Source organism: Chiloscyllium punctatum, chromosome 8 (genome assembly GCF_047496795.1).
Source record: "Chiloscyllium punctatum isolate Juve2018m chromosome 8, sChiPun1.3, whole genome shotgun sequence".
NCBI lineage: Eukaryota > Metazoa > Chordata > Chondrichthyes > Orectolobiformes > Hemiscylliidae > Chiloscyllium > Chiloscyllium punctatum.
The window spans coordinates 42,708,796-42,722,334 of NC_092746.1; the positions used below are offsets into that span (position 1 = coordinate 42,708,796).

Genomic DNA, 13,539 nt, shown 5'->3' on the forward strand with positions numbered 1-13,539 from the left:
CATGGCCAATTCACCTGACCTGCACATCTTTGGACTGCAGGAAATGCAGGAAAATCTCTGCCAGACATTAAAAGATCCTTTGGGGCCTTGGACAGAGGTGAGGGGGGTGCGCGCGGGTGTTACACCTCATGCAGTGGCAAGAGAAGGTGCTAGGTGGACGGTGGATTGGTGGGGGGGAGGGGGGGTGGGCGTGGGCTTAACGATGGATTCATGGAGGGAATGGTCTCTGCAGAACAGTATGAGCCCTACAGAGGTACTGGACATTCAACTTTAATCGAAATCCATACTCTTAATGATCAGGAAACCAATTGACTTCAGAAGGAAACACCAAAAACACAATGGGAAGCACCAATTTGGTGTGACGATAAGGGACCCACAATCAGTATGGTCACAGGCTCTGATCTCACCTGAAGGAGAAAATTCTGAGAGTGTTCCAAGAACAATCCAAGAGCAATCCAAGAACATTCCAAGAACATTCCAAGCAAGAGCTGCCAGACACAGGCCTGTTACAAACCAGGAGAAACAACAGCCACTGGCCACGACCAGCAGAACCAAGAACCAACAACATCCACAAACCAACTGATTTAACTGACATCACAAGGCCTCAGACACATCCTGAGGTGAAGACCGGGCCTGCAAAACCAGCAGAATTTGAAGAGAGCCAGGTACTTACCCAATAGATCCAATACGCGCCTAGCTGCATCAGGGGACTCAACCCAAAGTGAAGAACCTGCAGTCTAAGGTCTTCAATCAGGCTTTGGGTATGGCAAGAGGGAATAACAATGTGTATTTCAAAACTGTGTTTTCCTCAGTGGTGAGCTGAAATTCCTGGGACCCCAAAGGTCCGACCAAGCTAGCAGGGAGGGGAAGGTGGATGGTGACAGTGCTTTGAGACTCCAAGGGTAGCAAACCTGATTAAAGATTCTGTAATTAAAACCATAGTTTTTAGGCTTTGGTAGTGTTTAATCTAGCTAATAGTGTATTTAATAGTTTCACTGTCCTCTGTAAATGTGAATTGTGTCAGTTTCCCTGTTTATTGCATTACTCTATATTTCTTGTATTATACTTACCTTTTTTGTATTGCAAATAAACACAGAGATTCTTTTGCCCTGAAACATCTGAAAACTGCCATCATCATTTCAGATTCCCAAAATAACTCCAGTGTTGAGAACGAGGGATCTGGGGATGTTTCAAATGACTTAAAAATCAGAAAATAACTGATCGCAAACCAGAACCCTACACATATTTGCAGGGAGGGGGCACATAAAATTAGTCATGTGCCAAACCTCACTACCTTCTAACCTAGCCCCAGGTATTTTATTTTTCTTATTTAATTCACTCATAGGATGTGAGGAACAGCAGTTGAGTGAGCATTCATTGCCTTGCCCTTGAGAAGGTGATGGTGAGCTGCCCTCTTGAACCTGTGCTGTAGGTAGACCTGCAATGTCATTAGGGAGGGAGTTCCAAGGTTTGACACAGCAGCAACAGTGAAGGAATGGCAATATACAGGATGCTGAGTGGCTTTGGGGGGAACTTGCAGGTGGTAGCATTACCATGTATCTGCTGCCTTTTTCCTGAAAGATGGAAGTGCTCAGGGGCATGGAATGTGCTGTCTAAGGAGCTTCAGTGAATTTCTACAGTGCTTTTTGTAGATAGAGCACACTGCTGCTACTGAGCATCGATGGCGGAATGACTGAATGTTTGTGGATGTGATTACAATCAAGCAGGCTACCTTGAATTGGATGATCTCAAGCTTCAGTGTTGTTGGAGCCACACTTATCCAGGCAAATGGGGAGTATTCCATCAAGACTTGTGCCTTGTAAATGATGGGCTTTGGGGAGAAAGAAGCGTGAGGGAATATTCTCCACCTGCCAGGATGAGTGCAGCTCCAATAACCCTGAAGAAATTTGACACCATCCAAGCCAAATCAGCCCACTTAATTTACAACACATTGACAAATATTCACTCCCTCCACCATCAATGCACAATAGCAGCATCTTCAAAATGCCCTTCAGGAATTCCCTAAGGCTCCTTACCCTGCATCCCCTTAACCCACCATCTCTACCACTCAAACAACAAGGGTAACAGACACGTGGGAATCCCATTACCTTCAAGTTGCTGTCTAAGTCACTTAGCCATACTGTCTTGGAAATATATTGCTAAGCTTTCATTTCCACTGTGTTAAAATCCTGGAACTCCCTGCCTAACTGCATTGTGGGTGTGCCTACAATGGTTCAAGAAGGCAGCTCACCTCCATGTTCTCATGGACAACTATTGATAGGCAGACATATTACAGGCAATGAAGTCTAAACGAATAAAGAGTCACAAGGGCAATGTACTCAAGTACCATTAAGAGATCTGCATGATTTAAAGGCTATTGGATAATGTGTGAGTAGAGACTGACGAAACTGGAACTGATTAGAATTAACACACTGGTTTATTAGTGAAGGAAGATTTTCCATATGATCATGTAAATTGTAATTTTGCATAACATGTCATTTCAAATAATAGTGGATGCTGTTTTTTATGATATGTCGGACTTTGGGAAAATGCAATTGTGTTTACTGTACTTGCTGGTGTGCCATGGTCTTGAGACTCCTACCTCTGCCATGGGAATGATTAAATGCACATCTTGTAACAGCACTATTTCTGGGTGAGTGCTTGTGTTCATCGTGGGGATCCCCAGAAAATGTTGTTCCTCCTCTTTTCTGACTCACTCCTCCAGGCACTAAGATTGACAACCCCTCCCCACTCCCCGGAGGATTCATTTGTTCCTGAGCTAAAGCCATGAATTCACCTGAATCTGGCTTCCTTCTTGGAACTGCTACTGAACTCTGACATTGCTGGGGCAGCACAGCTATCAGCAAATCAATTCACTAGCCATTCTCTGGAGTTGTACTTCCCATCCCTGATGTGCAGCTATAGCACAATTACCCTATCAAGGTTGAATGCAGCTTTTTCTGGCTGCATTAAGGCCTTTTTTAAAGTCAGTGGCTTTAGTTCTACATGACACAGAGATCAAAAAAGAGCTAAATTAAATCCAAAAATGACTCAGTGGCAGGATGCACAGGGTCATGGCTGACAGGTGATTTTTTTATAAATATATAGGGAATCCCAACAGTGTGTAACAAGGCCCTTCAGCCCAACAAGACCACACTAACCCTCTGAAGAGTATCCCACCCAAACCCATTCCCCAACATTTACCCCTGATTAATGTGCCTAACCTACACAACCCTGAGCATAATGGACAATTTAGCATGGCCGATTCACCTAACCTGAACAGGTTTCGATTGTGGCAGGAAATCAGAGTACCCGGAAGAAACTCATGCAAACACGAGGAGAATGTACAAACTCCATACAGACAGTCGCCCGAGGCTGGATTCAAACCTGGGTCCCTGGCGCTGTGAAGCAGCAGTGCCAACCACTGAGCCACTGTGCCACTCAATTTTGTGCCTGGAACTCTGTTTCCAGTAGGTTTCCACAGGTATCAGATCTGGAATGTTTGTTTTTCAGGGAATTACTATGATTTAAACTTAATTTAGGGAACCAAGATTAAGAAGCTTGGAAATCATACAAAAATTAGCCATTTGTTTGAAATTGAGGAAGTAAACTCTAGACTGCAAGAAATGACTAATAGACTGTTTAGATGGGCAGAAATGTGGTGAATGGAATTCAGGCTGAGGAAATGTGAGTTACTATTTGTGTAGGGAGGGCAACAAATTAAGTGAATGCACATTAAATAGTAAAATTTTGAGGAGTATGGGCAGGAGAACAGAGGGATATTATAGTGCATGTCCAAAGGCCACAAGACAGGTAGATAAAATAGGTAAGAACAAATCGGGGATACTTTTCTTTATTAACCGAGGCACTGGATGTTAGAGCAGGAAGATTACACTATAGTTGTATAAAACACTAGTTCGGCATAGCTAGTTACGGCATTTGTCTCAATCTTATTCACTGGTGTGAGCATTGGTACCTAGGCCAATATTTTTTACCCATCCCTGATTGTTCTTGAAGGGGCAGTGGTCAGCTGTCTTCTTGAACCTTCACAGTTTCTGGGGTACATATGGTAATTCAGAAAGCCACATGATTCCAATCAAATAGCATCAACATTGCAGGTGAAGGAGCAAGTTGGCAAAAGGGAGGACTGCAGATGCTGGAAACCATCAGAGTGGGGTGCTGGAAAAGCAAAGCAAGTCAGGCAGCCTCCGAGGAGCAGGAAAATTGAATAGAGATTTCTGATGAAGAGCTTTTGCCCGAAATGTCAATTTTCCTGCTTCTCGGATGCTGCCTGACCTGCTGTGCTTTTCCAGTACCACTCTGATCTAAACTCAAGGAGCAATTTGCATATCCCAAGCAGAATCTGAAACAAAAACAGATATTGCTGGAAAAGCTCAGGGGATCTGGCGGCATCTGTGAAGAGAAATCAACGTTAATGTTTCTGGTCTGGTGACCCTTCCTAAGAACTAATGGTAGCTAGGAAAATGTCAGTTTATATGCAGAAGATAGGGTGGGGGAGGGGGTAAGATGGGGATAGAGCCCAAACGATAGGTGGGGATAGAGCCCAAAAAGAGAGAGGAACAGTTGGACAGACAAAGGAGCAGATAACAATCTGGCTAGGAGGGTTAATAGCTATTGATGAGGACTGTTAGTGGCTAACAATACATAGTGTGTAACAGTGAACTATGTGATAACAAGATCTGATGTGCGTGTGTGTGTGGTAGGACACTAGGAGTTCAGGCCTTAAAATTATTGAACTTGATATTGAATCTGGAGGGCTGCAGGGTCCCCAAGTGGAAAATGAAGTGTTGTTCTCCCTGCTTGAGCTGAGCTTCGCTGGAGCACTGCAGCAAACCAGAGACAAAGATGTTGGCCAGGGAACAGGGCAGTGTGTTAAAGTGGCAGGCAACTGGAAGCTCAGGGTCTTTTTTTGCAGGCAGAACATACTTGCTTTACAAAGCAGTCACACAGTCAATGCTTCACTTCCTCAGTGTAGAGGAGACCACATTATGAGCGGTGGATGCAGTAGACTAGCTGAGGAGGGAGGAGGTAAATGGGCAAATGTTACACCTTCGGCAGTTGCAGTGGATGGTGCTGTGGGGCTGTGGAGGCGGGGGTTTGGGGGGTGGGGGAGGAGGGGGGTGTTGGTAGTGAAGGAAAAGTGAACCTGCATGTCCCCGAGGGAACGATCCCTGCGGAAGGCGCACAAGAGAGGGGAGGAGCATATGTGGATGGTGGTGACATCTCACTGGAGGTGGCAGAACTGGCAGCTGATGATCTTCTGAATGTGGATGCTGGTGAGATGGGAGGTAAGGCTAAGGGGAATCCTATTGCTGTTGCGGGAGGGAAGAGAGGCGGTGTTGGTGGAAGTGCGGGAGATGGGTCTGACTTGGCTGAGGGCGCTGTCAACAACAGTGCTGGGGAATCCTCAGCTGAAGAAAAAAGTGGACATTTCGGAAGTTTCCTTGTCGAAGTTGTCCTCATCAGACCATGTGCAATGGAGACAGAGGAACTGGGAGAATGGAGTGGAGCCTTTACAGGAAGAAGGTTGCAAGGATGTATAGACCAGATAGCTGTGGGAGTTGGTGGGTTTATAGTGGATATTAGTGACCAGCCTATTCCCAGAAATGGAAACAGATGTCAAGGAAGGGAAGAGAGGAATCAGAGATAGACAGGTGAAAGTGAGGGCAGGGTGGAAATTGGAAGCGGAGTCAATTAACTTTTCCAATTCCAGGCAAGAGAGGGAAGCAGCACTGATGACATCATCAATATATCGGAGAAAGAGTTATGGGTAGAACACGGAATAGGACTGGAACAAGCAATGTTCCACGTACCCCCCCGAAGAGACAGGTATAACTCGGGCCAATGTGGGTACCCATGGCCACCCCTCTGACCTGAAGAAAATGAGAGGAGTTAAAGGAGAATTTATTAAGGCCGAGGACAAGCTTGGCCAAGCGGAGGAGGGTGGTGGCGGAGGAGATCGCCAGATGAGATTAGGTCAGTTGCTGTAGTTGATGCAATGGCCAGATATGCCATGAAGGAATTCTGGTCTGGGGGGAGACAGGAGGAGGTATCTGAAAGCTGGTGCTCAGTCTCTGCAACATAGAGGTCAGTACACCAGACCACAGCAGCAGCACCCACACACCCCCACCTCCCCCCATCAGCAGGCTTAATAACAAAGTCAGGGTTGGATCTAACTGTACAGAGTGCAGTCAGCTTGGAGGAAACAGGATAGATTGGGTGAGAAGGAGGCAGAGAAATTGAGGTGACCAATGTCACATTGATAGTTCTCAATGAACAGACCAAGTGCAGGCAAAGGGCCAGATGGAGGGGTCCAGATGGAAGGGGAGTTTTGGTGCTGGGCGAAGGGGTCTGCAGGATGGGGAGAGGACTCTTGTCCAAAGAAATGGACACGGAGGCGACGACGATGGAAGAAGAGTTCAACACCATGTTGTGCCCAAAATTCATGAAGACAGGGAAGCAGACGGATAAAGCTGAAACCTTTGTTGAGGACAGCGTGTTCAGCATTGGAGAGCGGAAGGTTAGGAAGGATGGTGAATACCCGACAGGAGATGGGATGAGGGAGGGAATGGAGTCCGAGGGAGGGTAAGGGAGGAAGTTTCCAAAAGGCCATGGATTTCCCTGACATGTTGCATCTTGGGCCTTGCTGCCTGAAAAGAAAAGCAAAGGTTTCTTGTTATCGTGGACAATGAGACGGAGGATTAAGTGGAACTGCGGAGTGGTGTAGCCCTGAGCTAGTGTGTTGCGATGCTGTTGGAGAGAGAGGTCGAGAGTGTGTACCTATATGTGACTTCACATGGCACTGAGTGTGGATCTCAGGATATGGTCGGAACAGCTATCTGTGGAGTGTTGAACATCACAGAGATCCCTGTGATTCTGGGTGGATTCAAAGCATGAGGGATGAAACTTCAGTGACTTCTCACAGTCTAGTCTACTGCATTCATTGCTCACAATGTGGTCTTCTCAACATTGGGGAATCAAAGCATAGACTGGGTGACCGCTTCGCAGAACATCTACGTTCTGCCTGCAAAAAAAGACCCTGAGCTTCAAGTTACTTGCCACTTTAAAACACCACCCTGTTCCCTGGCCAACATCTCTGTCTCCATGGGCCCAAACAGACCTTCCAGGTGAAGAAGCACTTTACCTGCACTTCGCACAGTCTAGTCTACTGCATCCACCGCTCATAATGTGGTCTCCTCTACACTGGGGAAGTGAAGCATTGACTGTGTGTCTGCTTCGTAGAGCATCTATGTTCTGCCTGCAAAAAAGACCCTGAGCTTCCAGTTGCCTGCCACTTTAACATACCACCCTGTTCCCTGGCTAACATCTCTGTCTCCGACTGACTGCAGTGCTCCATCGAAGCTCAGTGCAAGCTTGAGGATGCTGCAGCCCTCCAGACTCAATATCGACTTCAATAATTTTAGGGCCTGAACTCCCCCATGTCCTAGTCCCCTACCACACACACACATCAGGCCTTTTTGTCACATAGTTTACCATTACACACTATGTATTGTTAGCCACTAACAGTCCCCATTAACAGCTATTTACCCTCCCAGTCAGATCGTTATTAACTCTTTTGTCTATCCAATTGTTCTTCTCTCTCCTTGAACTCTATCCCCAACCATCATTTACTCCTTACCCCCTCCCCCACCCTTTCTTCTGCATGTAAACCAACAATTTCCTAGCTACCATCAGTTCTCAGGAAGGGTCACCAGACCTGAAACATTAACTCTGATTTCTCTTCACAGATGCTGCCAGATCTGCTGAGCTTTTCTGGCAACTTCAGTTTTGGATATACAGCATCCGCAGTTCTTTCAGCTTTTATCAAGCTGAATCTGAACTCCCAAAAGTGGGTGGGTTGAGGCTAAAACCCCAAAAAATCAGAATGCGAACCCATTTATTCCAACTTTGATGGAGAGAGGGAAAGATGTTGGCCCCAATCCCTTCCCAGTATGTGGGTCATTCATTTAATTATTATGGTGAGGCTGCACGCTTTGAGTTAATCATCATTCGATTTTTTAACTTGAGGTGTTTGAGTTTCCTGGTTTTAAAAAATAACAGTTTTAAAGGAGGAAAGGATGTCTGAATTTTAAGTGCTTGTGCAGCATTGCATGTGAGCTAGAGAAGTGTAGTTATTCTTCCAGTCCCAACAAGCTACCAGTGAAAAGCTCACCTCCCCTGCCCTCAATATGTTGTCTGCTCCTTCCTCCAAACCACCATTGAGACCATAATGGAATAACCCCCTGCTCCCAATGACCGTGGGAATCTCCAGAAAACTGTGAGACCTTTCATTCCATTCAGGTCTGCAGGAACTGTCATCTGACACTACCTCTCCATAAGAGTGCATGCATCTGTGCTGTGAAGCTGAAGGGCTCCCTGATTGTCAATCTATGGGGTGGAGTCCCACTGAGAGTAAAAGTCAGCAGCCCTTCACTTAAATTTCAAAAGACATTCAGTGAAGCCATTCATCTAGGTTTCTCTATTTCGCAGCTGCACCTTGCACAAATGTCATCTCGATTCTGCGCATGCTTACAGTGGACCTGAGGAGGATTCCCATTAGCTTTCACTTAGGAAATTCCTGGCAGAACTTTTGTGGATGATTGCTGAAAAATGTGTTGCTGGAAAAGCGCAGCAGGTCAGGCAGCATCCAAGGAGCAGGAGAATCGACATTTCGGGCAGAAACATTGGCAAAAAAGCAAAGCAGGCTGTTTTTCGATGCTCATATCATTTCACTGATGATTGTGCCATTCTCCTGCTAGTTTCTGAGACTGACATATTTTTAATCACTAAGGGAATCAAGGGTCATAGGGAAACAGCAGGAAAGTGGAGTTGAGAATTATCAGATTAGCCATGATATTATTAAATAGCAGAGTAAACTCAATGTGCTGAACGGCCTATTTCTGTTGCTATGTTTTATGGATCCTATATTTTCTATTGCAATGTCCAAGTGAAATTGCAAAGTGTGTTGTCAAAGTTTGTTTCTAAATATGGATACTTAAACTGGCAGCATTCAGCTTTGGTAGCAGTTGAATATATTTGTCAAACACCTGTGTAGCAGTAGCTAACATTGTGGCATCTGCCACAAATCAATATAATCATCAATAAATATCCAGTGGAAGATGCTGTATCAACAGCGATTCAAAACATTTGTTCTGACTGGAAATTTGTATCTGTTTAGGAGTCTATCTCAGTTTACACAATCCATCCATAATAAACATCCTGGACCAAAAGTACCATCATACATATTCATCAAATAAAGAAGCAAAAGTCACAGGGAAATTTTCAATAATTATTGATGTGCCATAATTCAAGGGTATCCACATTTTGAAACTGAAATCTTTTAGTATTTTATTACTATTTACATATCATATCTTCCAGAAATAAAATACTTTAATACAGCAATGAATAATATGGTATATGTATACCTCTTAAATTGTTCTTTCACCAGTTACATTAATTATAATAATTTTTTGTACATGAGTTTGTTGTAAGCTATAACGGCTACACAAATAAAAGGTTATTTTTTCATTTCATTTGTTCTTAAAACCATAAACAAGCAAGAGAGACAGTTACAAGTTAATGGTCATAGGTAGCTGAAATAACACTGAATAAACTATATACAGTACAAACCATTCATACAAATGAAGACTAAGATATAGAATTCATTACAATACCATAATTACAGTAACCGTTTTCTCAGATGCCAATCAGGTCACCCTCAGCCAGAGGGGAAATATGGAGTGTCACTGTGGTAATTGTAATCTGGACACACTTTCTGCACTAGTTTATAATCTGTACTGTAAAATGAAATATAAATACATATAACCTTAAAGGGTTTGGAGCACAGCCATGACACATGGCTTTGCGTTTGCTCCTGGTAACAGGTTTTTGATGGATCATAGTTGCAAAGCGTAGTCTTCTTTGCCTTGTCCACTTTCTCATACTCAATACGGCAGTTAAATGTCTTTGAATCTTTGGCATCAATCACCGTCTGTTGAGCCAAGTCAAATTCCACAATTTTTGTAGGGGGTACCAGGCTGACTGAAACATTCCCCTGGCCAGTTGAATTGTGACGGAAATAGACACTAAAGGTACCATTTCCATGGTCCACTATTTTGCCTGTGATGAGTAGATTTAGCTTGACAGTTTTGATGTTGGAATGGAAGTCCCCCCAGCCAAACATTTTCTTAAACTTGCCCGTTTTGACTATAGGTCGCCTCTTAAGTCGAGGGCGGGGCTCCTTCTGATCTGATGCATTTCGTAACCAATCCCATATGTCCTGGTCAGAGTAAGGTACTGGAGTTTCGTAATGCAGGTCCACAGCAGTAGCATTCTCTTTGCCAGACAATGTCTGTGAAAGCAGACGGCTGATGGAGAGGTCTTTGCTGCTTTCTGTCCATATGTGTTTTTGCGAATTCTTAGGGCTGTCAGTTTTTAGAAGTTCTGATTTCTGCGGATTATTTCCATGAACGCAAATAACCTATAAGTACGAAAAAAATAATGAGAGTTTGCTCAACAACTGTAGAATTACATCTGCTCACTTACTGTGTGGATAACATTGTCTTACAATAGCAATGATTCAAACTAAACTTGCACTTCTATGGAGTGTGATCATAACTTTCAAAAGTATTTCTATGCATTTCAAATGCAATACTTTGAAGCAGAGAGACCACTATATAGACACATGCAGCAAACATCCACATATTTCAAGATCATCAAAATAATAAGATGGCAGAGTTCTAATGGTGACAGAGGACATGGGGAAAACTCCCTCATCATTAAATAGTAATGTATACCCAAATTGCTGAAACAGATATATGAAGCTTATCATCTCATCCAAAACATAGTGAATGATGACAGATCAGAACTCCAAAGTACATTTAGACATGTTGAGCTGTTAAAGAGAGAACTGCTACAACCAAACACTGACTGTGGATGTAAATCCAGTGACTATCTGGCACAGTCCTGTTTGAACATATGGAATGGCTCACCTGTATAAAGTCAGGAAACTTCAAACAGAAAGACAAATATCCACTCATAAAGTTCTCTCGGATCTTATATGTTTCAATTAAGTCACCACTGACCCTTCTCAACTTCAGAGAATACAGTTCTAGCCTGTATAGTTTTTCATCATAAGGCAATTTGCTCTTTCCAGGTATTTAGTCCAGTAAATCTTCTCTGAACTGCTTCCAATGTATGAACATCCTTCGAGAGTATGGTGACTAGCACAGTACACAGTAGTCCATAAGTGGTTTCTTGAGGTTCTGCTATTTACTCTTCACTAATAATCAAAATAACGGTTCGTCCTTTTTTTTTTACTTCTTTTACTTTTTTGGATTCACTTCTTCTTCCCGATTCTTCCTACATTTAGTAACCTAATAAACTCACCCACTCTTTTTAACTCAAGGAAGCCTAGTTGAATTGGTTCCTATTAAAACTATGAATTAATTTGGTCTGGGAGAAAGATATCCACAAGGGAAAGGATACATTTTAAATTAGCCTTGCTGCAAGCAACTTGGGGAGCAGATGAATAAACAAGTTCATCCTTCCTCACTCAGGTGATTTGGGTTTCCGAACCAAAGTAGCAACAAATTGAGGAACCTCATGTGCAGACACACTCTAACAACTGAGAGCTCCTGTCCGTGATTGAACCCAGAGAAGATACAAAAGAATTAGAGTGTGCAAAGCGTTACTTTGAGACCTTTTATTTTAAATTGCAAAAGACTTTCTTGAGTTTGCATTGCTAATATAGAAATATCTAAATTTAGTGCCTAAGCATTCTTCGGAACAATTAAATGATTCTGTGAGGCATTTGGGATTAGAAGTTTTCTCAAAAGTCAACAACCTCAAAATTTTAACAGGGATGGCCACGGGTTTACAGGTGGAAACTGAGAATAATGAAACAAATAGAACATTGATAGAGAGGTTAAAATTAGAGAAGGAGGGAGAGAAAGTGAAGAAAGAGAAAAACAGAAGGAGGGATGAGGGAGAAATTGGCGGAAAGATAACTTGAATCAGGACTGCTCAAAGTGGGGGAAAGAATCTTATTTTGTCCCATGAAGGTACCTTTGACAGCTGAGTCAATTCATTTTGCTCATTTATTTTTGAATTCTGATAAAACAGATTTAGAAACTTTGATAATTTCTTTCAAACCATGTGCACAGCAGATAAGTAGCCAACTCAACATTTATCCTTATTACTGCAAAGTAAACTTTTCAGGGAAGTTACTGATACTTGAGGTAAATGCCACTGATTATAAGGCAGTAAAAATGGCCATTTTAAGATCTTTAAGACATTTGGCCATTTCAACACATTTTAGTGACCTCATTACAGCCTTGGTTCAAACATACAAAAACAAGCTAAATTCCAAAAGTGAGCTGAGATTGACTGCCCCTTGTTAATTGACTGAATGTGGCATCAAGGAGCCCTAGCAACACTAAAGTCAATGGAATAAAAGGACAAACTCTCCATGTTTGGAGTTATACCTGGCACAAAAGAAAAATGCTGTGGTTGTTGAAGGTCAGTCAGCTCAGCTTCAGGACATCTCTGCAGGAGTTCCTCAAGATAGGGCCCAAGACCTAACCATCGACAGCTGCTTCATCAATGACATTCCCTCCATCATAAGGTCAGCAATGAGGATGTTTTCTCATGATTGCATAATGTTCAGCATCATTTGCTAGTCCTAAAGATGCTGGAATTGTTACATCCAAATGCAGCAAGACCTGGACAATATCCAAGTTTGGGTGACAATGAGCATCTCCAACTAGAGAGAATCTAATGATTGCTCCTTGACAATTAGTGGCATTACTAACACTGAATCCTCAGCTATCAACATTGACCGGAAACTGAACTGAACGAGGCATATAAATCCTGTCACTACAAATGTAGGTCAGAGGCTAGGCATCAAGTAACTGGTCTTCTGACTCCCAAAACCCACCATCTACATGGCACAAGTCAGGAGTGTGATGGAATACTCCCCACTTGGCTTTATGAGTGCACCCCCAATAACAATCAAGAAGCTTAAGACATTCAGGACAAAGCTGCCTGCTTACTGTACCACACTCAGAAACATTCACTTCTTCCATGCACACTGATGGTCAGTAGCAACCGTGTGTATTATCTACAAGTTGCACTGCAGAAATTCACCAGGGCTCCTTAGACAACACCTTCCAAACCCATGACCACTTTCATGTAGAAGGACAAAAGCAGCAGATACATGAGAACACCATCAGCTGACTTAGAAATATGTCACTATTCCTTTAATGTCACTGTGTTACAGCACATGGACTGCAGCAGTTCAAGAACAAACCTCACCATGACCTTCTCAAGGGCAATTATCTTCTCACAATCCTGACTTAGAAATATATCGCCAACGCTTCACTATTGCTGGGTCAAAATCTTGGAATACTCTCCTCTAAGGGCATTATGGGTCAACCTATTGCACTTGAACTGCAGCAGTTCAAGAAGGCAGCTCACCATAATCTTCTTAGGGGCAACTAGGAATGAGCAATAAATGCT

At 43.2% G+C, this 13,539-nt stretch overlaps 1 protein-coding gene across 3 annotated transcripts in view; it reads right to left on the reverse strand.

Moving 5' to 3' along the window:
• Positions 1–9,314: 9,314 nt before the first annotated feature.
• Positions 9,315–13,539, reverse strand: part of LOC140480489 (neurexophilin-1) — a 130,657-nt gene continuing 126,432 nt past the window's right edge. For all 3 annotated transcript variants that reach the window (XM_072575412.1, XM_072575411.1, XM_072575410.1), the window contains one exon: positions 9,315–10,501. In XM_072575412.1, the coding sequence (XP_072431513.1) occupies positions 9,740–10,501 (762 nt within the window). In that variant the 3' untranslated portion in view covers positions 9,315–9,739. The remainder of the gene's footprint in view (positions 10,502–13,539) is intronic.